At 41.6% G+C, this 27,888-nt stretch overlaps 1 protein-coding gene across 5 annotated transcripts in view; it reads left to right on the forward strand.

Annotated features, from left to right (window-relative positions):
• The window catches only part of TTLL5 (tubulin tyrosine ligase like 5), a 132,902-nt gene that overhangs the window by 41,938 nt on the left and 63,076 nt on the right, over positions 1–27,888 (forward strand). For 4 of the 5 annotated variants that reach the window (XR_002440162.1, XM_021401304.1, XM_021401307.1 and 1 more), the window contains 8 exons: positions 986–1,271; positions 3,721–3,841; positions 6,103–6,249; positions 8,790–8,890; positions 12,012–12,145; positions 12,768–12,881; positions 13,277–13,690; positions 15,239–15,429. Coding sequence is in view for 4 of the 5 variants with exons in the window: in XM_021401304.1 (XP_021256979.1) it covers positions 986–1,271; positions 3,721–3,841; positions 6,103–6,249; positions 8,790–8,890; positions 12,012–12,145; positions 12,768–12,881; positions 13,277–13,690; positions 15,239–15,429 (1,508 nt within the window). In the remaining variant the exon portion in view is untranslated. The remainder of the gene's footprint in view (positions 1–985; positions 1,272–3,720; positions 3,842–6,102; positions 6,250–8,789; positions 8,891–12,011; positions 12,146–12,767; positions 12,882–13,276; positions 13,691–15,238; positions 15,430–27,888) is intronic. The other variant, XM_021401306.1, reaches the window with a different exon arrangement.

The raw sequence follows: 27,888 nt of genomic DNA on the forward strand, positions 1-27,888 counted from the left end.
AGGGATAATGGTTTCAAACTAAGAGAGGGTAGGTTTAGATTAAATATAACGATGAAATTCTTTACCATGAGGGTGGTTAGAAATTGGAACCGGTTGCTCAGAAGTTGTGGATGCCCGCTCCCTGGAAGTGTTGGAGATCAGGCTGGATAGGACTTTGATCAACCTGATTTAGTTGCAGGAATCCCTGCCTTGTTAGGATTTTGGAACTAGATGACCTTTAAAGGTCCCTTTCAACTCCAGCTGTTTTATAATTCAAAGAATTCCATTCCCACTATTCATATCTCTACATATCTGACTGAACGTAATCAATATTTTCTTGAACATGAGCTTGTAGTTGCAATTTACACTATGTATGTGTCTCCATAGTCCTCCAGCTGTTTAGAGAAAGATGAAAACTTGGGACCTTCCAGGCTAGATTTGCTACACTTGAACTGACTGTAAGCATTTGGAAAGAGAGAAATGCTTTTTGTTCAAATCAATGTGAAAAAGACTTAAAAGGATACAGAGGGGAATGATCTTCATAAGCGACTGTTCCTTAAGCCTTTATCTAACTCTTTCTAGTAGCTACCTGATGCTGACTGCCATGGGAGAGGCTGTGTATTACACGATGACTTACAGAGCTATAGTAAAATATGTGATCTTTATTGGCACATGTGAAGATTAAAATTTTCTTTAGCTTTAGTTTTCCTGATACACAAAAATCCAGAAGGTGAGCATATATGTGAACTCAAGGCCTGCCAAAGAATCAGGATGAAGCATAAGAAACTATCTTTCTTTTATTTCTCATTTTGTGAAGTTAAGATCTTTAGCTGTTTGATATGTAAATGGAAAGGCAGAAAGAGTAATAAAGGGCAGCAATAGTTATGGTTATTCTAAAATAGTGTTCTCTCCTTCTGGCAGAAGAGTTCAGGGATAAACCTGAGCATATTTATAGTAGGACGGTCCCCACGGCTTGATCGCAGAATAGATTATTTCTTCTCTACAGGGACGTCACAACCAACAAAGCTGTCCCTCACAGACACAGAAGGTGAAGAGGAAGAGGAGGCGGCAGATGAAGATGAAGAGCAAGATGGAACTCTTGGCTCTCTTTCGAACAGCCAGTTGAAAAGCAAGCCAAAGCTCTCTGACCTGGTGAAAACTGCTAGTAAGGAGAGGTTGACAGAAAAACTTGACAAGAAAACAAGAAATGGAGGAGAGCCATTTCTTGAAAAGACAGACTCAAAGTCTCAGTTTAACTTGCTGCAGATTCTTCAAAAAAATGGAAATCTAAGGTGAGAGATTTCTCTATATTGCTTTGAGTTTGACTGTCAGCTAATATCAAAATATTGAGGTTATACACTTATGTGCCCTGCTATGAATGAAAGTGAGGAGATTAAAGGAGGCTGTGGTTAAAGAGCCTGGATTTTTGTCTGTGAGCTGTCTTAGTGAATAGTTGACACAGAAGGGAAATGGTTGCAAAGACTGACAGTTTATCTAAATGTCTGACCTGTTAGATTAGTGTAAAGCATGAACTGTAGTTTTCATTGCTGTTCTTTAATCTGATGATGTAAGATATTCTTTTAGTCAACTTGGGCTTCTAAAATGCCTTTTGTCTTAATACAAGATGCTTGCTATTGAATTCTAAAATGTCTTTTCATTCTCTGCATTTCCGAAGAAATTGCGGTTTTCATATGTTAAGCTATTCAAGAAAGGTTGGGAAAGTACACCTCGGTGCTACCTCTCCATAAAAATACAGTTTTCTCTTTGTTGTGCTTATATTTTGGATGATGAAATTTTTATCTCTAACAACAGTCTGTGATGCTCAGAGTCTGCACCTCCTGAGAGCAAGACAAAAGGTCATTTGAGAGCAATAAGTTACTGACAAGACTTATTGCCTGCTGCTGAGCATGACTGTGGAGCAGATTGTTCAGATGGATGACTCAGCTGCTTGAAAAAGAGTGGTAGTACGGGAGGAGATTGTATAGAATAATAACACAGTCAGGGTCCTACTAGATGTTTAGAGGAGTGATCTTCCCCTTAAATTTAGTTGATAAAAGTGAGTATTTGCAGATGGGTAGGAAGAACAAGGAGTGCTCATACATCTAGAAGATGTAAAACCCTCCTACACAGATATAAGAAATATTGTTTTGTGTGAAAAGTGTCCAAAGGTAAAAGGAAAAAAATGTTGCTCATATCTGCCTTCTTAGATTAGTTTCTGGGAGGATTTATGAATTATCAAGTGGATTTGGGAATTGTTTTGAGGTTTTCTTCTTGCAAGAACATTTGTTGCTATGACAGAAGATTTTAAAACGTTTTTGAGGATGGGTATAGCAATAATGTAATCTACCTATATATAGAACTGACATTCTGCCAAGAATGTAAGCTCTGTCTGCTGTTCGTGGCAGAATCTTGCTCAGCAGCCAGTGATGTTGGGATTTCCCCCCACAGAAGTGTGTAAGGCTTGTGGTGACCTCATGTTCCAGGACTGTGCTGGGCTTGGCCCAATCTGATCTGTCATTGATGAAAGCTTTGCTGCGGGGTCAACAGGCCAGGGAGCTGAAGTAATGACATTTTCATCCAAAAGAAACCAGCCCATAGGATAATGCTGGAGAAAGAAAAAGCAAATCAAAACTGTCCATAAATGAAGCAAGACTTCAAAGTAACAGAAGGTTCCTAATTACTGAAACAGTGTGTTCTGGAATACCATTTCAGGAAAGTAGTGGTTTGAGAAATCTCATGATTGTGAGATTATTTTTTCTTTTTTAAGGTGAAATGTGATAATTTTTTAGAAAAGATTGACATTGCCTGTAATTGAAGGGGAATCAGTCACTGACACTAAAGCCCATCTGCCTCTATTTTTTTTACAAAATGAAAGGAGAAATTGTGCTTGGCAATGCAAGGGGCGGTTTATGGTGACACTGGAGGACACTACGAGGAAGAACAGACTGAGGGAACAGGATGCTGGAGAAGAGGGTTTAGGCCAAGATGACACTGAGTAGAACTAAGTAAAGTTTTCAGCTATTTCTCTTGCAACAGATGCATATGCTAAAGTGACTACAATTGTGAGGGAATAATAATCAATGTGTCCCTCCTTGTCTTGCCCTGGTCTTCTCCTTGATTCATGCTCACAGCTTCCCAACATGCTCAGCCAGCTGCACAGCAGATTTTGCTGATGTTTGTTCTTTCCTCAGTGGTGCCTTGCTCAATGAAATCTGGTCTTTGTCCTTAGGCCAGCAGGGGAAAAGCTTACTTTCACAGATTTAATTCTCTCATTTCCAATGGGAATTGCATGGCCTTTGTTAGAACTCTGGCAGTGATGCTAAGCTATTTATTTAATTTATGGTCTGTTGCTGTGTTCAAAATGCTTGTGAAGATGAAGGTCCAGGAGAGCCTTGAACTGGGTTTAAAAATACAATTTTACTGATGTTTGTGATACTAACTTTTGGAGGAGAGTTGCTATGGCTTTGAGAAGGCAAGGAGAGCACTTGATTTTTTGGAGTGGTCTTAGAAATTAGAGGGCATCTTCTGTCTCTTGTATCTCTGGAACTATGTGCCCTGTCTTTGTGAACTGAAGGTCTCCTTGGGAATATTGGTGGGGTGAAGTGATTCTCTTTCCCTTAAGTGTCAATGTTTTTGCACCTGCAAGGTCCTTGCTGAATATGCTCCCCAAACTATGCCTGACAGCTCTAATTCTTTCCATTGTTACTGTGAGTAGATGACTGTGATTCTCTTGGTCCACAGCAAAGTGCAGGCTCGTAGGGCTTTCTCTGCCTATCTACAGCATGTTCAGCTGCGATTGATGAAGGATGCTGGTGACCAGTACCAGAATGCTGCCTGGGCTGCCAAAGAGGATGAGCAAATGGTAAGAAGCTTTGTGTTAGCTTAGAGAAGCCCAGCTAAAATCTGTCCTGAGTTTTGAGTTCAGTTCCCATCCTTGGAATACCTGAGATCCTAAAGTACCTTGTGACCAGCAGGTTGAGGGAGGCGATCCTGTCGCTCTACTCTGCACTAAAGCGGTGGCCTCACCTGGAGTACTGTGTCCGGATAGTCCTCAGTACATGAGGGACATAGACCTTGTTGGAGCACATCCAGAGAAGGGTCACAAGGATGATCCATGGAATGGAACACCTCTATTATGAGGACAGGCTGAGAGAGCTGGGGCTGTTCAGCCTGGAGAAGAGAAGGCTCCGAGGTGACCTGAGAGCAGCCTTTCAATATCTAAAGGGGAGCTGCAGGAAAGAAGGGGACAGACTGTTTAGCAGGGTCTGTGGTGATAGAACAAGGGGAAATGGCTTCAAGCTAAAAGAGGGTAGATTTAGATTAGATATAAGGAAAAGGTTTTATACAGTGAGGGTTGTGAGACACTGTAACAGGTTGCCCAGTGATGTGGTTGATGCCCCATCCCTGGAGACTTTCAAGACAAGGCTGCATAAGGCCCTGGGCAACCTGATCTAGCTGTGCATGTCCCTGGTCATTGCAGGAGAGTTGAACTAGGTGGCTTTCAGAGGTCTCTTCCAACCCTAAGGATTCTATGATTTTACTTACTTATCTTTGTCTAGTTGTCAGTACTATATTTTAATATACAGACAAGATAGGAATGCTAGCTGACATCTGAGCAATGTCAGAGACAAGATAGGAATGCTAGCTGACACCTGAGCAATGTCAGTATAGACTCCAGATGACTCAAGTGTGGTTGACATTTGAGCTGCTCAGATCTTTCCCTGATTCTTCACTGGATCTCTCAGCTCTGACCCTAACTGTTTTTGAACTCCTCTAAAATTCCTTCAGATTACTTTGCAGTATCTAATTCATGCTGCTATTGCATTAAAAAAAGAATACATCCACTCAAATAGAGCAGGTACCCTGTTAAGCTTTTTCTCTTCTGTACTGTTTTATTCTTTGCAGGCATCTGTACTTAGGAGTGTTTCATGTATTCTAGATAGCAAAGAAAAAGTAAGAGACACTAAGAAAAGGAAGTAACTATCTAGCATAGGTGTTTTGGGGGATGTTTTTGGTTTGTTTGCTTTGTTTTTCTTTTAAAACCAGGTGATATGTTTCTCTAGGCAATATTTTAAGGTCCTATATTTGATGTATATGTGTATTAAATATTGCAAGCCCAGATTCCCTCATAATACTGTCCTACAAGAGCGCTGTACTGCAAGCTCTTTAGCTTTCTGCAAGCAAATGTGTCCTTGCTGAATGCATGTTTCAGGGAAAGAGCCAGTACAGTTCAGAGATGTAACTGAACTATGTGCTGAGAGTAATCGGTTGACTCAGTGGAAAATGTTACTCCTGCTCTTTCCAAGGAGAAATTAAAACTGGGTTTTTAAGAGTCACTTTGTCTGCTATACGGTGAAAAACAACATTTAAAATAACAGATCAAACCAGCCTGGAGTAGTGGCAGTGAGAGATGAGCTGTGGAATCCAATAGCATGTATGTGAGCCTGCTCGTTTATGCATTAGCAGTGCTCCTAACCCAGAGCAAATCCAGAGGCAACACAGAAAGGGTTCAAAACGCTCACAGATGCACCTTGTCTTAGGATCTGTCTTACCATATGTTTTGCCCACCGGGGGTCATACATTGATCCTGCTTGGTTGGGGAACTGGAATTACATGACGGTAGATGTAGCCATGCTATGGAGAAACTGTGGTGATAATGTACATAAATGAAAAGTGATGAAATAGGGTTACATCACTGTAGTGGAGATACCTGACCAAGATTCCCTTTGCTGTGATACTGCTGAGAGGGTTTTTTGCTAACATGTGCACTTCATCATCGGCCTTCTTTGGAGATGTTCTCTGAAGGCATTGGACTTCATAGGTTTATAGGCTGTATAGGTGTTGTCACTGATTTGTGCTTTTTTTTTTTTTCCAAACACTCATCAAGTGTTCTCAGTTCTGGCCCTCCTCAGGGCACAACATCCTTCTTCTCCACAGTCTAGGATTTGTAGGGCTGTATTAAAAATGAATATTACAAAATGACCTTGTCCTGAGAAAATGCACTGACAACTGACAGACAGTACCTTTCGTTTTTGCCAGTCAGGAACTACTATAGTACTTCTGTTTCCTTTTCCCCATGTCTTTCAGCTGATCCATTGTTAACTCCATCTTTCTTGCTTGCAGGAGCTTGTGGTACACTTTCTGAAGCGAGCGGCCAGCAATCTTCAGCAGTCCTTGAGGATGCTGCTCCCCAGCCGTCACTTAGGACTAAGTGATCGTCGTCGTATCTTGGCTCACCAGCTGGGCGAGTTCATAAGCTGTTATAACAAGGTGATGAATTGATTCTTCTTCTGGTAGCTTATTCTACTCAGTAGAGGGCTAAAGTACTTAGTTTACTTCAATACCTTCAGGCTTTGTTGCTTGTGTGCCACCAGAGTGGATCTTGTTGTTATATTCTTGCACAAAACCAGAGCAGGATATCCAGTGCATCTAGACTTATTCAGTTCTAACAGCACTGTCTGCTGTGGTTGTTACAGGCCAGGAGATAGGTATGAGACACCCACTGATATATATCTACCAATTTATTAATGACTTTTAAAATTGAGGAACTCTTGGAAATAGCTTTTGTTTAAATATATATATTTTTTTACATCTAATTTGCATAAGAAATTATCACTAGCCCTGTTGATTTGATTTCTGTTCTTTTCCTGTAATGCGTCTTTTGTTGGCTACTGTCATAGTCAAGTCAGAAGCTTGTTTGAAGGGCTCTGTTCTGTAACTTACACAGTCTGTTTGCAGTTGCACATCAAGTAATGGTAGTTTGTCTATACAAATTGTCAGACAACAGCATTACTATGTAATATGTGCAATCCAGTAATCATATGCATAAAAGAAAAAAAATTAGCAAAAGAATTTAATTGGTTTAACTTCACTTTTTCTTTGGTTTGTCTTTGGTTTCAGTGCTTTATAAGGCCTCTTCCCATTTCTCCATTTTTATTACGCTTCTATAGAGATAAAGAATTTTTATATAGTACAGTATCTGAAATGTATTTTAGCATTCATTTAGTATACTGAGGGAGTGCTAACCGTCTATGGTATAGAACTCTACATGCTCAGTGACAAGGAAAAGTCCCAGTTTAAATAATTGTCACCTCTTTAGATTTAGAACATACTCTTCTTAGCATAGTGATTTCATGATAATTTTATTTTGTAGATACAGCTTCCCCTTTCCCTTGTCCTCTAGCGTTTCTTCAGTGCTGGAGCGGGTAGTTTGAATTTTGCTTTCAGAGGTTGCTGTGCACACAGGCCTCCAAGCTCCTCCTTGTTAGTAAAGGATGTTCTGTTACAGTAAGTACCTTGTCAGAATTGACATCTGGTAACTTGATCTGTCAAAGCAAGGTTGGAGTTAAACAAATCTGTTCTAGGGAGTGTCTTTTATGCCTAATGCTCAGTGAATTACTGTGCTAAGAGAACGCTTGGGTGGTTCTGCTGTGGCTGAAAAACACAACTTCTTTGGATATAATTTCCACTCAAATTGTATTCAAACATTAGGAGTTTCTTCTAACTCTCAAATAAATTCACAAAATAAAGCTGTATAACTGGAAATAAATCAATACGTAAACAGATTTTCTTATTTAAAACAAGTGTAAACAGATCACTAGAAGTTTTAGAGCATAGATGTTTAAGCTTTCGAGAGACTGCTAGGCTATAAGGCTTTTGATGACTGATCCCAACATACAGACTTGTTTCACTCACTTGTAACTTCAGATTTAGCAGGGGACTCCTACCAGTTATTATGCATCTTCTGTAATCACACAGAAGAAAAAAATACTGCCTCCAGCAAACTAAATAACAGATCACACATAGTCAAGACTTCTACTCACATAGTGAAGAGGAAAGGCATGCCCCAGAGTAGCTTTTTCTCCCTCTCTCTTGAATTATCTTTCACAAGATATATCTGACCCTTTTGTCCTAGGAGAACTTGGAGTAGCAGCAGGAAATAGAGGTAAAGCCTGGTCAAATGAAGTTTATATGTTGATACTGGAATTTCAGGCAGGTCTGTAGGGTTTTGTTTGTTGGTTTTGAATTAACAAAAGTGTTTGTATCAGTACAAGTTCTAATGTCAACAAGTTCTACTAGTGTAAAATATAAAGATCATTTATAACTGACAGCTTTCTCACATTCTCACAAACAAAGGTTGATCATCTTTTATTACAGCATATTCTAATGTATAAGTATGTATTTGCCATAGGCTGTACAGTTTTACTTTCTTTGCTTTTGCTATAGGAGATTATTATTTGCATGTAGTTAAGGTCTCAGAAATTTACTGCAGGATGGAATAATTTAACTCGAGGAGAACTCGTAATTTACAATACAAAATATGGATGCCCTCTGCAACATTCTTGATTGAGTTTCTGCAATATAATTTTACAGTTCTGTCATTCTGTCTTCCTGATTATCTCCTTATGGGACAGATGCTCAAATAAAATTTACAAGAAACTGTGACAGAAAAAGTAGAAGGGAGACCTAATATCTGCAAAGAATGATTTATTTCCCCTCCGTACTCTCTTGTGTCCTAGCAAAGGATATATTTGAAGCAGGAGCATGTATTTGTTAAGCTTTCACATCATTTCAGCACATCAGTTCTAATAAGTTATGTCAAGTAGACGAATGGGATTAGTGTACATTTAAGCACGCTGTCTCTGGGGCTCTCTATGCTGCACAAAGGGCCAAATTATAAATGTATTTAACTTTGGAGTTGATATTCTTCTTTCTTAGATCTCAAGGAATTACATTTTGTCTTCTCTGCATGGCAGCTATGCCACAGGATAGAATAACTTTATAGAAAGACTAATGCTGCTTATTCACAGGAAACAGAGGAGATGATTCAGAAGCGATCAAAAAAGAAACAGGAAGAGGAAGAGGAGGGAGTGAATCCTGAAGGTTTTCAGAACTTTATTACCAGAGCAAGGTAGGAATGGATTTTATTCCATTTGGTAGAAGATCTCCCAACCCTGAAGATGATGGGACTGTGCTTCTAGATACCTTTACTGACCTTAGTGCCTGCTCCTGCTTATGCTGGGGGGACAGAGAACTTTGATTTCTCTTTTCTCTCTCTCAACAAGCAAATACTTGTAGCATCAGAATCTGCTGCATAGAGAAGGACATAAAATAAATGTTTTGACCATTAAGTAGATCCTCAAAGGACAGCAGTGGTTGTTCTGATCTCAGTAAATTCCAACCTAGTGCTGGTGATCATTGTGGTCTACTTTCCTGTAACACTAGAAGTCCTTTGGAAGGAGAAGGAAACTAAAGCTGCTTCTCAGATGGCCTTGAATTGCTGTGGTTGAACAATTGTCTGGCTCTCAAGTTTCTGCTCTCAGAAACCAACTTACATGCTTTCTACCTCTCTTCGGGAACCCTGCAGGATGATACTGTCTGAGATGAGGAAGGAAGGGAATTAGACTGTCTTCATCCTGGCCTTTTACTTGGCTTGTTAAGGCAGTTCAGTGCAAGAAGTTACTTTAACGGGAGAAAATGCAACTTTTCCTATGTACGCTCAGAACTTGATCTGGCTAATTTAGACGAGTCTGCTGGAAAACGTATTTTGAAAACAGATATATATTCTTCACAGGATATAGTACTGTGTGGAAAAACAATGCTATGATAGTCCCTCTGACTGCAGAGAGGTCTGAAATTGTTCAGTGACCCAGAATTACTTCCTTAAGCCTCTGATTCTTGAGCACAAAATTTGACTCCTTTTGACTTTTTTTTTTTGTTAACCTGTATGTTATATGCTTATATTGGCAGGGACCTCTGTTACTATCTGGACAGGTAGAGTTCATCTGCCTTTTTAATGCACTTCAGTTTTCTCTAATAAAGTTGACAGTTACTGCTTCCATCATTTTTGCTATCTCAGTTATTACATTGTTTTTTCTTTTCCTCTCTTTGGATAGCATTCTTAGTAACTGATCTGAAGTAAGTGATACGTGAGTCTTCTCAGCTAAATTCAGGAGTCACAATCTCAGAGGGCTGGAGCAGCTCTCTTACAAAGACAGGCTGAGGGAGCTAGGCTTATTCAGTCTGGGGAAGACTCCTGAGAGACCTCGTTGCAGCCTTCCAGTACTTAAAAGGAGCTTACAAACAGGAGGGAGACTGACTTTTTCCACAGTGACAGAACAAGAAAGAATGGTTTAAAACTAAAAGAGGGGAGATTTAGATTAGATGCTAGGAGGTGAGGTGCTGGAACAGCCTGCCCAAAGAAGCTGTGGGTGCCCTGGAGGCATTCAGGCCAGACTGGATGGGGCCCTGAGCAACCTGATCTGGCTGGGGGCAACCCTGCCCACAGCAGGGTGCTGGAATTCTAGATTCCAGATCTAGATTAAAGTCTCTTTCAACCCAAGCCATTCTATGATTCTGCGATCTTTGTTGCTACATTCTCATGAACACAATGAGCTGTGTATTTTGCGGATAAAATTGGAGTCATTACTGCAACAGATTTGCAGGCTCAAAAAAAAACCCAAAAAAACCCCAACCAATTCACTGCCTTTCAGATGAATATTGTTCTAGAAAAGAATGAGATTTGAGATGTGACTACCATCTATCATAGCATCTACTCCTGTTGCCAGAAATGCAGATTACACAGGCCTGCAATATGTTCTTGGGTCTGACATCTCTGGTCACGAAAATGACTGTTGCCATGCTAAAAGGCATGGCTGTGTAGGGCAGAACTACATACTCTTCTGTTTCCATGTTACTGACTATCACGACATTGTGGCCTGATGCGCAGTCTAGGCTGGGGCTGGATATTTTTGCTGGACCATCTTCCTGAGTGATAAAGAACAGTTTCTAGCAATGATTTTTCACCTTCCTATGAAGCATCAGGTATGTTAGAGAACTCTGATAGCTAACACTGTGTTGCTATATGCTTGAAGCTTCCATCAGCAAACTGGTCATCTGTAGCTGACAAAAGAGAACAGTTTTTCACTTCGAGTGTTTGTTCTGCAGCACAGTGAGTGCAACGCTGAAGAAGTAAAAAGTATGATAGTAAAGTATGTAAAAGTAAATACATATGCTGGTAAATTCACTTAAATCTGAAGGCATCTCTCTGCCAGAAATTCTTCACTCTTATGTTTTCTCTTCACTTTATTCTTACTGCTTTTAGAGGGAAAGTAACCTTTGCAGCATGCTCTGAAAACACAGACTCCAGTGGGTCCAGCTTTTAGATGTTGCTTTTACAAAAGGTTAGGTTAGCTAAGACTAGTACAAGTATGATGTGTAGAGGACACTTTGAAGGATTATAACTGCTGCTATGCAAATTTGTATTCCAGTTATATTTTTTGTAGTGTTACTGGCACTACTTAATTTTGTGTTCTGTATACTCACTAACGCTGAGACAACAGCAAAAGGAAAACATGGTGTGTGTGTGTATATATTTAAAAAATTGCAGCTTGCATAACTAAGTAGTTGAATAGCTGAGTAACTAATACTGGTTTGGGACCAACAGAGGCTTAGAACGCGAGTAGCTAAACTCTCTTCTTTTCAAGAAAATGAGAAACACAAGCAAGTTTGTGAGATTCACAAAAAATATTGTGATTGTTCTGCTTGTTTGTCTCGCAGTTTTGGCTAATGAATAAGCTCTTTCCTCCTCTTTCCTTGTCCCCCCCACCTCCCTTCCTACCAAAGCTAATGATGACCTTAAAACAGGCTGAGATGAGTTCTTTCATGAACATGATAGCTGCTTGACCTAGGGAGCACCTGAGAAAGATTCGCTAATTTAGCTAAGCATTGAATCCTTCCTGTTGAGCTAATCTTCTTCAGCATGTTTGGAGTTTTGTTTGTTCTTTATTTATCCTAGGAATGTTCCTGGGTCCCTTGAATTTTCTACTGCATAAAAGAATGGCATTTTAGCGGGAAACTGTTATTTAATCTAAGCACGTTTCTTTCCTTCCACTCTTGCAAAACTATGCAAATAACTTGTGTGGCCTCACCTTTTTCCCACTTTCCTCTTCAGCCTCCTTACTCTTTGATTGTTACATAAAGAGAAAAGTTTGGCGTCTTCATTTAGGTCCTTTCTTCTCTCCTTATTGTAGTGAGAGAGAGTTGGAGGAAGTGTTGACATTTTACACACAAAAAAATAAGTCAGCAAGCGTCTTCCTAGGAACAAACTCTGGGACCGCAAAACCCAGGAACACCAGTAACCAGTCAGAGAATCAACCTCAGGGGGGTAAGTGTTGTAGGCAATTTTGAGATTATGTTGCCCAGACTAATCCAATTTCACTTCAGTCTACAGAAAGAGAAAAGACCATCCAGAATGTTGTTCAAGTTTCTGGAGGTTGTGTTTCTTTTTTTTTTTTCCTTTCTAGTCAGTGATTCCATGCTTTGAAGACTAGAGTAAGTGAACTCCTAACTTCTTTCAGTGAAGTGGTATGAAACGGGACTGGCTTTATAAGGAACTCTAAATATGATGACTTTTCACTGATATCAATGAATAGTGGAAATGATATCAAATGAATGTGGAAATTTGAAGATGCTGGAATTAGAAATGTGAAATCCTGTAATCAAAATAACAGATGAGAGAAACCAAGACCTATTCAGTTGTGCTGCCTACAGTGATCATACTGATTGGAGAGTGGAGTCTGCACATTTGAGTCTAATTAAGCATTCCATGGAAGGAACTGCATTATCAGCTGCTCACATCTAGTAGTCCTTGTTGCTGTATGTGACAATACAATTATGATAATAGAGTTTCATGGTCTACAATATTAGCAGGAAAGTGCATTATATAACAAGATCTTAATTCTCCAGTCCTGTTCCAACTTCTGCCTCCTAATTCCTAATTTTTACAGACCATCCCAAGGTGATGAAAAAAATAAAAGGTGATCAACCCAAAAGTTCAGTTGCAGATCTGCCTGTAGAAGGAAGAGTAAGAGGCTGTAAACCCAAAGAAGTGAAATCAACCTGTAAGTGAACTGACTTCATTCATCATCAAGAAAAAGTAACGGATGCATATACTGTTTTTAATACAGATTTAAACAAACGTTAGAATTTGTGGGTTCAAACTGAGGTATCTGAATGCTCAGTTTTGGGGAAAATTCTGCATCTTTTTCTTTTAAACCCAAGAGGTACTGTAGGGTGAGCAGTATGAGTGAGTTAGCTGCTCTTCTGTAGGGAAAAATCTAGACATGACAAGCTTTGAAAGAAGATTTTCATCATGTAGAGCTGCGTCTTTACTTATAGATGAGGTTGCTTTGGCTTCAGCGAGTCTATGAACAGAGGTATCTTGAGTTTGTTGTTATTGTCTAATGGACTTCAAAAGCAGCTTCTCTCATGTAGTGTACTCACTGTCTTTTTGTAGTTCCAGAAAGATCCACCTTCTCTTTAAATGCTGAAGTGAAATTACCTCGGTGCTGCCCTCCTAGTGCTTCTTCCTCTGCTTCTGGTGCCACGTTCCGGAGAAGTACCAGTTCCCAGTTACCATCTCAGCCTGCAGCCTCTGGAAATCCACAGGTGGCTGGTCACTGTTCATTGCCGACTCCTCCAACTGGTCTAAAGCTAATTCATTCCTCATCTTCCCTGCCTTCCTCCCAGAGCCAGAGCACAGCCACTGACTACTCTTCTGTCTTCACAAACCCAGTGTCCAGTGAGGCTTCTAGCCTTGCAGGGTTTCATCGTTGTTCTGGTAGCTACACCATTGGCCCACTCTCGTCTTTACAGAGAGCTGCACAGATCTACAGTCAAAGATTGTCCCGATCAACCTCTGCAAAAGCGGGTGAGTGTTCTGTGTTGCATAATGACTGGCTAGTGCAGTATAAAGATTTTATAATCTGTGTTCTGGAATAGGTGGGAATTTTACATTTCTAGATTTGAATCTTGTTCCAATGCTGCTAAATTTCTCATGGAAAGGAGGAATGCATGAAGCAGCCCTTGTTTGTTAAAAAATGCCCTTTTACTGAGGATATAAATAGGGAATTGAACTTGTTTTGGAAAAGCTTGGAAATAAAGAATTATATATTTTAACCTGTTTGTATTACTTTTCTTTAGTGATTTGAGTGTAGTTTCAGTTAGTAGAAGTCCTCTCTCAGTCTATGTGCAGTTCTTAGTTCCTCATTTTTCTCTCAAAGAGAAATCTATTAGTCAAACTTCATAGTTGTTGAATGCTTAAAGGTGTGTCAAGATCTCTAAAAACGAAAGATTGAAGTGGATTTGTATTGTATCTCATTCTCTAGGACCTTTCAGGATTGTTGCATCCCAGAATATCTTAAAAATGAGATCCGGACACTTCTCATTTACTGTTCTGGGATAGAACGCAGTTAAGCAATGTAACTTTAGATTGTTAGGATTTTGAAAGATAGAAGAAACTAGGAATTTATGGACGCAGATGGTAATCTGTTCAGAAAGTTTTGGGAACCATGCGTAAGCTAACAGCCATGGTCCTGGTAACATGTTTTTCTTTGAAATGATACTGTATATTTGCTTTGAGTACTGCATCAGCACATTTTCAAGAGGGTTGCTGTATACATAGTGACAAACTTTCGAGTATTTAAATAAACCTGACTTGCCAATTTCATAGCTTATTTAAAGGAATCCATGTGTTTTGAAGGAAAATCGTTATAGATTTAACATGCGTAACAGCTAGCCAAAATTCCCTGGCACTACACGCAATTAAATACATTATGTTGAAGAGAATGCGGATTTGCTGTTGATTCAAGCTTATATAGGGAAAACCTATACAGAACAGAAGGCTGTATTCTCCCTAGAACCCACAGGAAATGTCATACCTGCTTTTGCATCTGTGTGATCAGCAGAGTGAGAGAGCCAGACATACTGTTAGAGTGAATCCAGAGGAAGACCACAAAAATTATCAGAGCAGAAAAGCTTTCCTCTAAAGGGGGACTGGGAGAGTTGAGGTTGTTCAGCTTAAAGGTCTCTAGGGAGACCTCATAGCAGCCTTCCTGCACCTAATGGGGGCCTGCAAGAAAGATGGGGATAAATTCTTTACCAGGATATATAAGATAAGATAAAGAGGAACGGTGTTGAAGTAAATAGGGTAGGTTTAGATTAAAGAAGAAATTCTTTACTGTGAAGGTGGTTAGGCACTGGAACAGGTTGCTCAAAGAAGCTGTAGATGTGCCCCTCCCTGGAAGTGTTCAAGAGTGAGACCTTGAACAACCTGATCTAGTGGAAAGTGTCTGCCATGATGGAGGTTTGAAACTAGATCATCTTTAAGGTCCCTTCCAACTCAAACCATTCTATGATTCTGTGATACTGCTCACCAAGTATGATAAAATATTTCATTGGCTTTTTGTTTTTTTGGCAGGTTTGCGCCATCGCAGTCCAAGTGGGCAGCGTGTGGGCTCTGTCACGATGAACAAAGGTACAGAAGACGCTCCTTCCCTGAGCAAACGTTACAGCCCCAGTATGGTAGCAGCAGAACTGCAGCAGCTGGCAGAAAAGCAAGCAGCTTGTCAGTATTCCCCACCAAGCCACATCAGTCTCCTTACACAGCAGGTATGTAAGCAGTAAAGCTAGAATCTCTGTGACAGGTTTCTGTGTCAGCACTGAGCTGGGCTGAGTCATGTTGGAAAAAGTAAATCTTAAAAATCGATTTCTGTCATATTGTTATTTTGAAGTGCTTACAGTGACCAGAATTCTGATTTTCTGTGAAATTACAAGAACATTGCCGAAGTCCTTTTATAGGAGAAAGGGAAATTGAGCAGACAATTAGAAAATCGTAGAATCCTTAGAGTTGAAAGGGACCTTTAAAGGTCATCTAGTCCAACTCTCCTGCAGTGAACAGGGACATGCACAGCTAGATCAGGTTGGCCAGGGCCTTATGCAGCCTTGTCTTGAAAGTCTCCAGGGATGGGGCATCAACCACATCACTGGGCAACCTGTTACAGTGTCTCACAACCCTCACTGTATAAAACCTTTTCCTTATATCTAATCTAAATCTACCCTCTTTTAGCTTGAAGCCATTTCCCCTTGTTCTATCACCACAGACCCTGCTAAGCAGTCTGTCCCCTTCTTTCCTGCAGCTCCCCTTTAGATATTGAAAGGCTGCTCTCAGGTCACCTCGGAGCCTTCTCTTCTCCAGGCTGAACAGCCCCAGCTCTCTCAGCCTGTCCTCATAACAGAGGTGTTCCATCCTTTGGATCATTTTTGTGGCTCTCCTCTAGATGAGCTCCAACAGGTCTATGTCTCTTGTGTACTGAGGACTCCACATCTGGATGTAGTACTCCAGGTGAGGCCACCTCCTTAGTGCAGAGTGGAGGGGCAGGATCGCCTCCCTTGACCTGCTGGCCACCCTTCTTTTGATGCAGCCCAGGCTACGGTTGGATTTCTGGGCTGTGAGGGCACACTGCTGGCTCATGTCCAGCTTGCCATCCACCAGTACCCCCAGGTCTTTTTTTGACAGGGCTGCACTCAATCCTTTCATCACCCGGCTTGTTTTGGTGGTGAGGATTGCTTCAACCCAGGTACAAGATCTTGCATTTGGATTCACTGAACCTCATGATGTTCACCTGGGCCCACTGCTCAAGCCTGTCTAGGTCCCTCTGGATGGCATCCTGTCCCTCTGGTGACTGCATCCTACAGCTTGGTGTCATCAGCAAACTTGCTGAGGGTGCACTCAACCCCGCTGTCAATGCCATTGGTAAAGATATTAAAAAGTATCAATCCCAGCTCTGACCCCTGTGGAGCATCACTTGTCACTGATCTCCATCCAGGCATGGAGTCATTGACCACTCTCTGGACTCGATCCTGCAGCCAGTTCTTCATCCATTGAACACTCCACCCATCAAATCCATATCTTTCCAATTTGGAGAGAAAGATGTTGTGCGGTACCTTGTCAGAGGCCCTACTGAAGTCAAGATAGATGAGATCAGTGGCTCCTTCCTTGTCCATTGATGCAGTGACACCATCATGAAAGGCCACTAGGTTGGTCAAGCAGGACTTGCCCTTGGTGAAGCCATTCTGGTTCTCCTGTGTCACCTCCCTGTCTTCCATGTGCCTTAGCATAGCTTCCAGGAGGATCTGTTCCATGATCTTCCACAGCACAGAGGTAAGACTGACAGGTTGGTAGTTCTCAGGGTCATCCTTTTTACCCTTCTTAAAAATGGGTGTGATGTTGCCTTTTTTCCAGTCATCGGCAACTTCACCTGACTGCCACAACTTTTCAAATACCATTAAGAGTGGCATGGTGACTACATCAGCTAATTCGTCCAGCACTCTGGAGTGCGTCTCATCGGGACCCACAGACTTATGGACGCTCAGGTTCTTCTGGTGGTCACAAACCTGATCTTTGCTTACAGTAGGAAGGACGTTTCTTCCCCAATCCCCTCCTACGAAACCAAACATTTGAGGGCTGTGTGACAAGCAGTTACCAGAGTAGAGTAAAAAATTTAAGTACCTCAGCTGCCTTGTATGTTGTTACCAGCTTGCCTGTATCACTCACTGTGGAGCAGGGGTGGTACATGCTCATGGACTTCCCTTTTCTGGTTGAGGTACCTGCAGAAGCCTCTCTTGTTCTTCTTGGCATGCCTTGCCAAGTTGAGTTGAAGCTGGGCCTTGACATTTGTCATGGTATTATCTAAGGGTCTGCATCCGTGACAAGGGGGACAGGCCCAAAAGAAAAAAAAAAAAAGAAGAGAAAAGAGGAAAGGAAAAAAAAAAAAATTGTCAGCGGGTAGGGGCCGGCCCCGGGCGGTCCAGCGGCTAAAACAGCAGGGAAGCTGCAGGCCCGCACCCTGGGAAAACAATGGGAACAGGGGAAAGGCAGGGGACTCGTAGGCGGATCTAACACAAAAACAGCGGCACCAATCTGAGGAGGAACAACTAATTTTACTAAATATATCAGAAATGAGGCTAGTAGAATTGTAACAGAGAGTTTACAGGCTGAAAATCTTACGCAGTAAACTGCAGGAGGACCACGTGCTTTCTCCACCAGGCAGGAAGGAACAGACCCCGGGTCTCCCAGGCGGCTTCAGCCCCCCCTCCAACGCAAAGACCCCTGGGGAGTGCACCTCCTCCCCTCCCCCTCAGAGGGCCACACACCAAAAAAGGCAGTTTGCAGTAACCAGGGAATTAACTCTTTAACTGCCAGTGCTTTACATGATGTCATGATGTGGAGTACCGACAACAAAAAATCACAAAACCATAACAACTTTCCTGACCCCATCTCTATAAAGCCTAGCAACTTCATTATGCTCTTCCTACCATACCTGTCTGTTTACACTGCCTATGCATTTTCTTCTTGCTCTTCAGTTTGACCAGCAGGTCCGGGTTCAGCCATGCCAGTCTCTTGTCTTTCTTTCCTGACTTGCTACACCTGTGGATGGAGAGCTCTTGTGTGCTGAGGAAAGCTTCCTTAAAGTTCTGCCAGCTCTGCTCTGCATCCTTACCCAGGAGGGCAGTTTCCCAGAGTGTTTTGTTGACTAACTCCTTGAAGTGCTGGAATTTACCTTTCCTAAAATTCAGTGTCCTAATTTTACTCTTTTCCTGTCTCATATCCCTTTGGAGCATGAACTCAGCCGTAGCATGGTCAGTACAGCCCAGGCAGCCTCCAGTGCTGATGTCACCAATTAGTTAATGTGCATTGATGAGCAACAGGTCCAGTGGGTCCTTCTATTACTTGGCTCAGGAAGTTATCGCCTGTGCATTCCAGGAGCCTCTTGGATTGCCTCCAGCTCACCATGCTACTTTTCCAGCAGATGTCTGGGTGGTTGAAGTCCCCCAGCAGGACGAGCGCTTGCGATCACAATGCATCCTGTAGCTCGAGGTAGAAGGCCTCATTGACAGGCCCTGCTTGATCGAGTGGTCTGTAGTAGACACTTATCACAAGACTCCCTTTGCTGTCTTGGTCTCTAACTGTCACCGTAGGCTTTCGACTTGCTCATGATTATTCTTTAGGGACAGCTCTTCACATTCTCTTCCTTTCTTAATGTAGATAGCAACACTCCCTCCCCTCCTTCTTTGCCTGTCCCTTCTGAACATTTTGTAGCCATTGATAGCCACACTCCAGTCATGGGAATCATCCCATCAGGTTTCAGGTGACAGCAACTATATTGTGGTTTTCTAGTAGCACAGTAGCTTCCAGCTCCTCCTGTTTGTTTCCCAAGCTGAGTGCATTGATGTAGAGGCCTGAAAACATGGATTTTGTGTACCTGGTTTGAAAGTACCTGGCTGGTATGAAAGAGAGTCAATATTTGGATTTAATTATGCTTAATGGCAAGATTAAGTCTATTGGTTGAGGGATGTGGTGGAGGGTAGTGAAAGAGAGAGAGACTATTGAAAATATTACTACTACTGTGGGCTGCTTATTTTCCAAAGGCAAGAACTTCTACATGTGTGTTGAATGCCTTTGACTGTGCATTGGTTGTCTGGGTTGTACCCAGCTGTGTCTTGGGGGTGGGCGTACTCTAAAACAGTACCTCCTTCCAAGAGCAGCTGGGAAGTTTGTTTTCCATTCCACTTCTTGTAGAAGCAATTCTCACTATCCAAGTACTAGTCTGGGTCTCTGGGGTTCCCAGCAATATAGCCTCAACAGCTGCGCTTGGAATGATGTCACCATCATCAGAGTTGAGAGTCCGCTTCCGGCTCTCTCTAATCCCTACTGTTCCTCCCTGTTTCCTACTCATGCATGCAGCACCTGCTTCACGTTTTCTCTCACGTACTCCTATATTCTGCTTTCTATACTAAATTAATTTGATTTATTAAGTCAGTTGGCTGCTGAAATGATAATGTTCAAGGGGAAATTTTTAAGTGTAAGTAGCTGAAAAGCTTTGAACAAGGAAATTTAACATGTCTTCAGAAAATAAGACTGTCTGTGGTTATATCAGTTGCCTTGTCAGTCCTCTCCAATCACTTCTAAAACACCAAGTGGGAGCTTCGTACTGATATTCATAAAGTGAACAAGGTTTTATAAGATGGGAGGTGGAAGATATCATCCTACTATTGTGGTTTCATAGTTATCTGGTATGAACTTCGTCTTCAGTCCTCACAGTATGCAGGGACATAGTTCTGTTGTATTGGTTGGTGTTTTTGAAAAGTATTTTACACAGTATCATAATAAAATTAGCAGTGCATAATCATGCTTGCAACAAAGAGAAGCCAAGGGTGCCTCCACAGTGATATATGTGGGGGCGATAAAGGAGTGTTCCATCTTGGATAGAAGATAAGGAGTTCCTGGGGAAACTCTTGTCTTTAATGAAAAATGCAGGAAAGATGTTGCTTTTAGGACACACTCAAGTATGATAGTCTCAAGTTACAGAATCATAGAATCACCAAGGTTGGAAAAGACCTCTAAGATCATCCACCATCCATCTATCACAAATATTTCCATGTCCCTCAGTACAACATCTAAATGTTTCTTGAAAACCTCCAGGGTCAGTGACTCCACCACCTCCCTGGGCAGCCCATTCCAGCACCTGACCACTCTCTCAGAGAAGTATTTCCTAATGTCCAACCTGAATCTCCCTTGGCACAGCTTGAGGCCTTCTAGTCCTATCACTAGTTACATGGGAGAGAAGAGGCTGACCCTCACCTCACAACAACTTTCCTTCAGGGAGTTGTAGAGGGGAATCAGGTCTCCCCTGAGCCTCCTCTTCTCCAGACTGAACAATCCCAGCACCCTCAGCCACTCCTCATAAGGCCTTTGCTCAAGACCCCTCATCAGCTTCATTGCCCTTCTCTGAACACACTCCAGGGCCTCAATGTCTTTCTTGTAGTGAGGGGCCCAAAACTGAACGCACTACTCAAGGTGTGGCCATGGGTTGATGGTCAGAGGGAGATGTGCTGGGATGCCACAGAAATCAGATTTTCCTAATTCTACTATTGTACATTACTGGCATAATGGAGATGTAGACTAGGTCTGTGGAAACAAGTCTTGGATGATTAGAGCATTAGAGAGATTAAATCATTTCTTTTGTACAAATTTCCACTGTAGTAGGTACAGAGGAGCTGCGTTTTCTTTCCAGGCAGTGAAATGAGATTCCTGTCAGAAGAAAAGATAGAGCAGACAAAAAATATTTAGTGAGACTTCTCTGGCTGGATGAGTATACCTTTAAGAAATCAGAACATATGCAACAAGTATAGCGGCAAAGTTTCTATGGAAAGGTTGAGTTGGTGGTGATAGAAATGTAACAAATATGCTTATTGGTAATAAAGACCATAAATGTTTCCTGTAAATTAAAGCAGCAAGTCTAGCTCCAGAACCAGATGACCATGCATTCAAATAAATAAAAATGAAGGTAGTTTGTTTAGGGAGGAAATAGAAATGCAGGAATTATACAAAGCAGCGGATAACAAGGTGAATTATGATGATTTTTTTTTTTGTGTTTCTCATAATAAGATAAGGGGGATATTCAGTTTAGTAGGAAGACACCAAAGTAAAGACTGATAAAAGGGAATAGTTACAGTCACACACAATATGCTTATTTTCTGAAACTTCCTGTGACAAGATGCCATTAAGGTCAAATGCTTAATAGGATTCAGAGCTATATTGTAGATTTACGTGGACAATATGATCTGGAATATTTACCTTAGAATAATGAATGTTTTTCAGATGGCAAATTGCTAGGTTTTAACATACAGAAGTAATGAATTTTCCTTATCAACTAGATGTTTTAGCTAACTGAAATGGAGATTAAAGTGTCTTCTGTCCTCTGAAATGTGTCAGGCAGGATAGCAGTTTTGCCAGGCCATTGCTCTGAACTGGCTTTCTGTCTCTAATGTGAAGAGGAACATGTGCTATGCTTCTGTACCCATATTTATAACCTTTTCCTTACCACATTGTTTTACTGTAGTCAAGCTAAGTATTTCCTTTATGATAGCAGTGTTTCTGAGGCGCTTGTGAGGAAATCATTATCTGAAATGAGGGATTTCCCTGATTATGCATTGCAGATGAAGGATAATTATTTTCACAAGATGCTGATGTCTTTGTCAGTATGTGCTGTGGTTCAACTGCAGTGTTGTCAGTGTGTTAAAGTCAGTGTGTCAATTCTATTTTTCAGATTGTCCTGAAATTTTGCTTGTTTGGTTTGCCCAGTGCCGAACATGAGCTAGAATTACTCCTATTGGAGTGCTGTTGGAGAATAACAGCAGATACAGTGATGGTGAATTTGGGAAATTAAACCCTTTCTATTGTATTCGGGACTAAATTGCCTTTGTTATCTTCTTTTCTAATTTAAGATTTTTATTGGCTCCTATGCTACTTCAGGAGAGATGAACTAAGATTTTTTTGTCTGTACCTATTAGTGATTGGCCTTCCCTGATGGATAAATGGATGAAAGCTGTGACCAAAATAATCTAGTCTTCTTTTTCCTCTGCTGTGTTCCCTACCAGGCATGAATTCTAGAGTCTGTACTTAAGGTGTGTTTAGCATAAAGTATTTCCATGTGCTTACACTGCAGGATGTTCTGTGGGGAGAAAGTTAAAATGCACAGCATGCACGTAGATCCAGAGCCAGGTGGCTGGATTCTGGATATGTATATACTTTCCTTTGTGAACAGCACGCTACTTCTCTGAAATATGCTGCAAGGTAAAAAAGAGGATTTTATCCTGTAGTGCTGGATCTGTGTGAGGTCCCTATCACAGACTGGTGATGGGGGCTGCGGTTGATATCTGCCAGGCTGTAGTACTTTGTAGTTATTAATGCTTATGTATATAAGAATGCATTGAAATGGCCAGCTTCACCAGAAGCAGGGAGAGAAGGAGGGGAAGCCTTGTGGGAGCTCTGCCCTTCTCTGTGAGGGAGGGTGTGAGATTTCAGGACCCAGCTATCATTAGGAATAGCTCCAATTCTTCTAGCCAGAGAGTTCAGTCATAGGGATAACATCGGACCACCCAGGCAAGGGCCAGACCGAGCTGTCTCCATCTCAGTTATGCAAGCAGTCAGTGCCCAAGATCCAGCAGCCAGCATTCCTGCAAACAGCTGACAGGTCCATTGGAGGATGGAGTGCTGTCCTCATTCTACATTTTTCATTTAGACAGAAAACGGAAACTGGGAAGGAAAAGAGGAGTTTACTAAATGTTAGGACAGTAGAGAGGAAGTGAAGAATAAATGGAATAGGCAGTTTACAGTGTCTCAGAGTGACTTTGTGGAAGTCTTATGCCACAAGAATCTCAAAATAAAGGGCTTCAGCTAAACAGTTACAGCAAAACCTCGAACCCATATCATTCCTCCTCAGTCACCCATCTCATCTACACAGCTTGAGGCCCTGGTCTGCATTTTCCTGGCCACAAAACAAACTGCCAGTGAGGCAAAACGCTGTAAGGTCCCAGTGGTCGACAGCTCCTTTGGTTCCAGACCTGAGCAGTGCAATGTGGTGGCTACAAAAAAACCAGCAAATATTTTCAGAACTGTAGGGATACTTTCCTCACTGAATGTTTTTGGTGTTTTTTTTTTTTTTCCCACTCTCAGTGTTAGTCCCTTGATTTGACTCAACTTACTTTATCTGAGTCTTAATCTGATTTATTTTCCTTACATAACCATTTAGTTGACTTTTACCCTTCAGCTGAGAGAGTGAAGGGGAAACATAGAAGAAGAAGACATGTCAGTCTGTAAGCAGGAAGTGGAACAAGAAGCCAGGAGATGAAGCCAGAGGTCTGTTTTTCTTTCCTTTTTCACAAAGCTCTTTATACTGCTGCAGGGCCCCATCTTTTCCTCATCCTCAGGCTATTGACACAAGAATTGAAATGACTTCTAATACTACTAACTTGTAGCATCGGCAATAACGCAACTGATCTCAGCAGAGGCTGTAGAAAGCAAAAATGTCAGCGTAGCTTCTGCAGTGTAGGAATTGAACCCTTTTGCTCTGAGTTGCCAAAGGAAATTGGAGCAGAGGTTTTTGTTATGGTGCAGCAACATTTGCAGATCTGCAGAGTCACTGAATGGGCCAGGCTGAGCAGCTAGTACTTGTGTTTTGGGAAGGATTACACCTTGATGAGAAATTGTGCCTTATCAAAATCACTTCCACTGGAAATTTTGGAGGCAGTGGCTAAATGAAAGCCTGACTTTTTCAGGAGAAGGAAGAGGGGAGTTCAGCCATCCACAGCAGCAGTATGACTGTAGGGTTTTTTTTCATTGTTAAATGGATGCATACGCTGGAGACTCTACAAAGGAATTTGCAAGTTTGTCAGGTTTCCCAGGAATGTCTCTGGCAGGTCTTTGTCTGGAACATTTTCTGGAGACTGGAAGGCTTCTGCTCTGTATGCATATGTATATCCTGTAAGCTGGTAAGCTTAGCAAGCAGAGAAGGAATGTCACAGGCCGTTGGCCAAATCAGCCTTGGTACATACACAGATTTCACACTTTCCAGCCTTTAGCCCCAGTTCTTCCCCTCTGACTGGTTGCTACTACAAATTCAAATCTGAGCATAAAATGAAGCTATTTTAGTGTATGGGGTGTGGTCAGCAAGCTGACCTGGGTCATAAGAAAGTGGCCCTACAAAAACATTAGTTTTGTGTGATTTCTCCAAAGAATTTGTAGTAGATGTATTTTACGTCAATGCTCAGACAGTGAAAATATCTGTGTTTGAGATTGGTTTGGAGTTTCTGTTGCCATTTCAGAAAAGAGGCAACTTCCCATATTGAAATTTGTTGGATTTCAGCCTCTCAGTACGTTAAGGAAGATGGACTGCAAGGCAGATGGACCATTTCCAGTAGTACTGGAAGACCTGGGGTGCTCTGTTAGATTAAGCCATATGGGCCTAGGCTAGATCACGGATGTACATGGGAGCTCTGTGGTGAAGCCAAGAAAATGCAACATGAAAACTGGGTAGGGGGCAGATTAATACAGAATATTTATATTACTATAGTATATAGTCAGCCATCTCTGAAGGCTGACCAAACAGAAATATCATTGAAATAATGCAACAAAGTTCTACTTTTTTTATACGGTATGTTGTAGACTCCTACCTCTGCTCCTAGGGATGTGAATATTTCACTGATCTCAAAAGCTTTGGGGAATATGTGCCTAAGGAATGGTTGGCAGGTGAGAATGCAGTGACTAGGCAAGCCAGATACTGAAAGAAGAAATATTTGTTTTACAAGCTATTGGATATAAAGATAGCATGGATGGATGAACAGTAATAAGTAATAAAATAGGAAATTAGGGATTGACTCAGGTGGAGAGTGGTCTTGAAGTCAAACTGAGCATAACGGAAAAAGTAGATCAAGAGACAAAGGAGAAGATCTCACAAGTTATTAGACCTTTTACACATTCTTCAGTTTTCTAATTGAATGCTTCCTTCTTTGAGCTTATGATATACTGTTGTCTTATCCTGTCTGAGGCACCAAAACTTAAAGGTTCTGGTCTGTTCGTAAGTCCAATGCTCTTCTAACTTACATGTGTCTTAACCTTAATCCATGTCCAATCTTTCTTTAAAAGAAAGGATTTTTTTCAATGAACTGTTAAAACAATCAAATTTGAAACTAATTTAATGCATGTTTTGCCCCAAATTCTGTGGTGTTAGGTCTCCTCCAGTCTCAGATTATAAACTTTTCGTCGTATTGAAGGCTTTTCTGGAAGAAAGAATAAAGTCTCTGATGACTGCATCCTTTTGGCCTGTCTCTCAGTCTTGATCTTCAAACTGTCTTGACCTCCTAGATTCCTTTTTCTCCTCACCAATAAGAATGACCCAAATGGAAGCCTGAGATGTGTGAGTGTGGCTCCAAGTAGAAGAAACGGCCTTATCATCTGTAGATCTTTTGTCCTCAGCACATCATTTATAGGCAGCAGGATATGACTGGCCTCTGGCAGAAAAATACTAAAACTGCTGACTGGGAGTGAAGTAGGCATCTTTGTACTGTGTTGTTTGCTCAGTGTTGTAACACAGCGATAGTGAAACTCAGGATCTGCTGTTCAGGCTGCTTGTAGTGAAAATTTAAGTTGCTTTTCCACATTGCCAGAAGAGGCATACTAGCAGCTTCTAGCAATGATGTGTCCCGATTCACCCTGGTTGACTCCTGCAAACTGATAAGAAAAACACTTGACCTTTCAGGAGTCTTTTCCCGAATCCTTGAAGGCTAATCTGTAGCACTGAGTTGTTTGTTCTTTTATTATTATTACTGTAAACATTTGCTACTTTGAAAAAAGCAGAATGTCTGCTTCTTTAGCCTGTTTGAAACAAGATCAAAGTGAAAATAAAGCATTTTATTTAAGGAAAGACTAAGTACTCTAATATGATAGTGAGAAGCTATTGAAAAAATACTGTAATGCAGATAAAGAATATGAAAGTTCCTCTTTAGACTCTTGCTTGTGATTTCTAAAAGTTTCTTTGTCCACAGAATGCTGTTTTTTATGAACAAATTCTACCCTGGAGTTTTCCTTCTTCCTGTTTTTATTTGGAGATATCATTTCATAGCATGTGTGGAACAGCCAGGGGATCTGGCCCAGCCAGCATGGATTCATGAAATGCAGGTCATCCTTGACCAACCTTATCTTCTGTGAGTGAGTGACCTGCCTGTTGGATGAAGGAATGGCTTTTGATGTAGTCTACCTAGACTTTAGCAAAGCCTTTGAACTGTCACCCACAGTGTTCTCCTGGGGATGCTGGCAGCCCATTTCCTGGACAGGTACTCTTGGCTGAGTAAAGAACTGGCTGGTGGGCCTGGAGCAGAGTGTGGTGGTGAGTGGAACTAAATCCAGCTGTTGACCAGTTGTGACTGGTGTACTCCAGGGTTCGGTATTGGGACCCATCCTGTTTAATATCTTTATTGATGATCTGGATGAGGGCATTGAGTGCACCCTCAGTAAGCTTGCAGATGACACCAAGTTGGGAGGAAGTATCGATCTGCCTAAGGATAGGAAGGCCCTGCAGAGGAATCTGAACAGGCTGGATCACTGGGCTGAGGCCAGTAGGTTGAAGTTCAACAAGACTAAGTGGCAGGTCCTGCACTTTTGGTCACAGCAACCCATGCAATGCTACAGGCAGAAGAAAAAGACCTGGGGTTGTTGGTCGGTGCTTGGTTGAACATGAGCCAGCAATGTGCCCAGGTGGCCAAAAAGGCCAACGGCACCCTGGCTTGTATCAGAAATAGTGTAGTCAGCAGTGGCAGGGAGGTGATTGTCCCCCTGTACTCAGCGTTGGTGAGGCTGCATCTTGAGTACTGTATTCAGTTTTGGGCCCGTCACTGCAAGGAAAACATCAAGGCCCTGGAGTGTGCCTAAAGAAGGGCAGCAAAGCTGGTGAGGGGACTGAAGCACAAGATTACGAGGAGTGGCTGAAGGAACGGGAATTGTTTAGTATGAAGGAGAGGAGGCTCAGGGGAGGCCTGATTCCCCTCTACAACTCCCTGAAGGGAAGTTGTGGTGAGGTGAATGTCAGCCTCTTCTTCCAGGTAACAGCAATAGGACTAGAGGAAATGGCCTCAAGTTGTGCCAGGGAAGCTTCAGGTTGGACATTAGGAAATACTTCTTCTCTGAGAGAGTGGTCAGGCACTGGACTGGGCTGCCCAGGGAGGTGATGGAGTCACCGTCCATGGACGTGTTCAAGAAACACTTAGATGTTGTACAGAGGGACATGGTTTAGGGGTAGATGACTGTTGGACTAGATGATCTGAGTGGTCAACCTTTATAACTCTGTATTTCCCATTTCAATTTATAAAGCAGATTAAGGAATTAAATTAAGCAAGGCTACAGAATGATACCCAAAAGTACTGGATACAAGAGTTGAGACTTTTGTTAAATTTATTCAGAAAAATATTTCTGTGAATTAAGCAAGTCCATGGACATCTGGTTCTTTTAAGCTTTTGTATCTCTATTGTCAAGAAAGCAAGTGTATTGCTTACCTTGAAACATTTTATTAAAAACAAACAAACAAAAACCACTAACTTTCTTCTTGTAAATCCATATTAATTAACATCTTTCCTTTTGTGCCACATTAGCCCTTATTTTTGTTAGATTTTTCTTTCCTACTACTCCTATTTTTGAAGCTACAGGCTATTCTTTATGGAGCTTTCAGTATCTGC

The sequence above is a fragment of the Numida meleagris genome, chromosome 6 (assembly GCF_002078875.1).
Source record: "Numida meleagris isolate 19003 breed g44 Domestic line chromosome 6, NumMel1.0, whole genome shotgun sequence".
NCBI lineage: Eukaryota > Metazoa > Chordata > Aves > Galliformes > Numididae > Numida > Numida meleagris.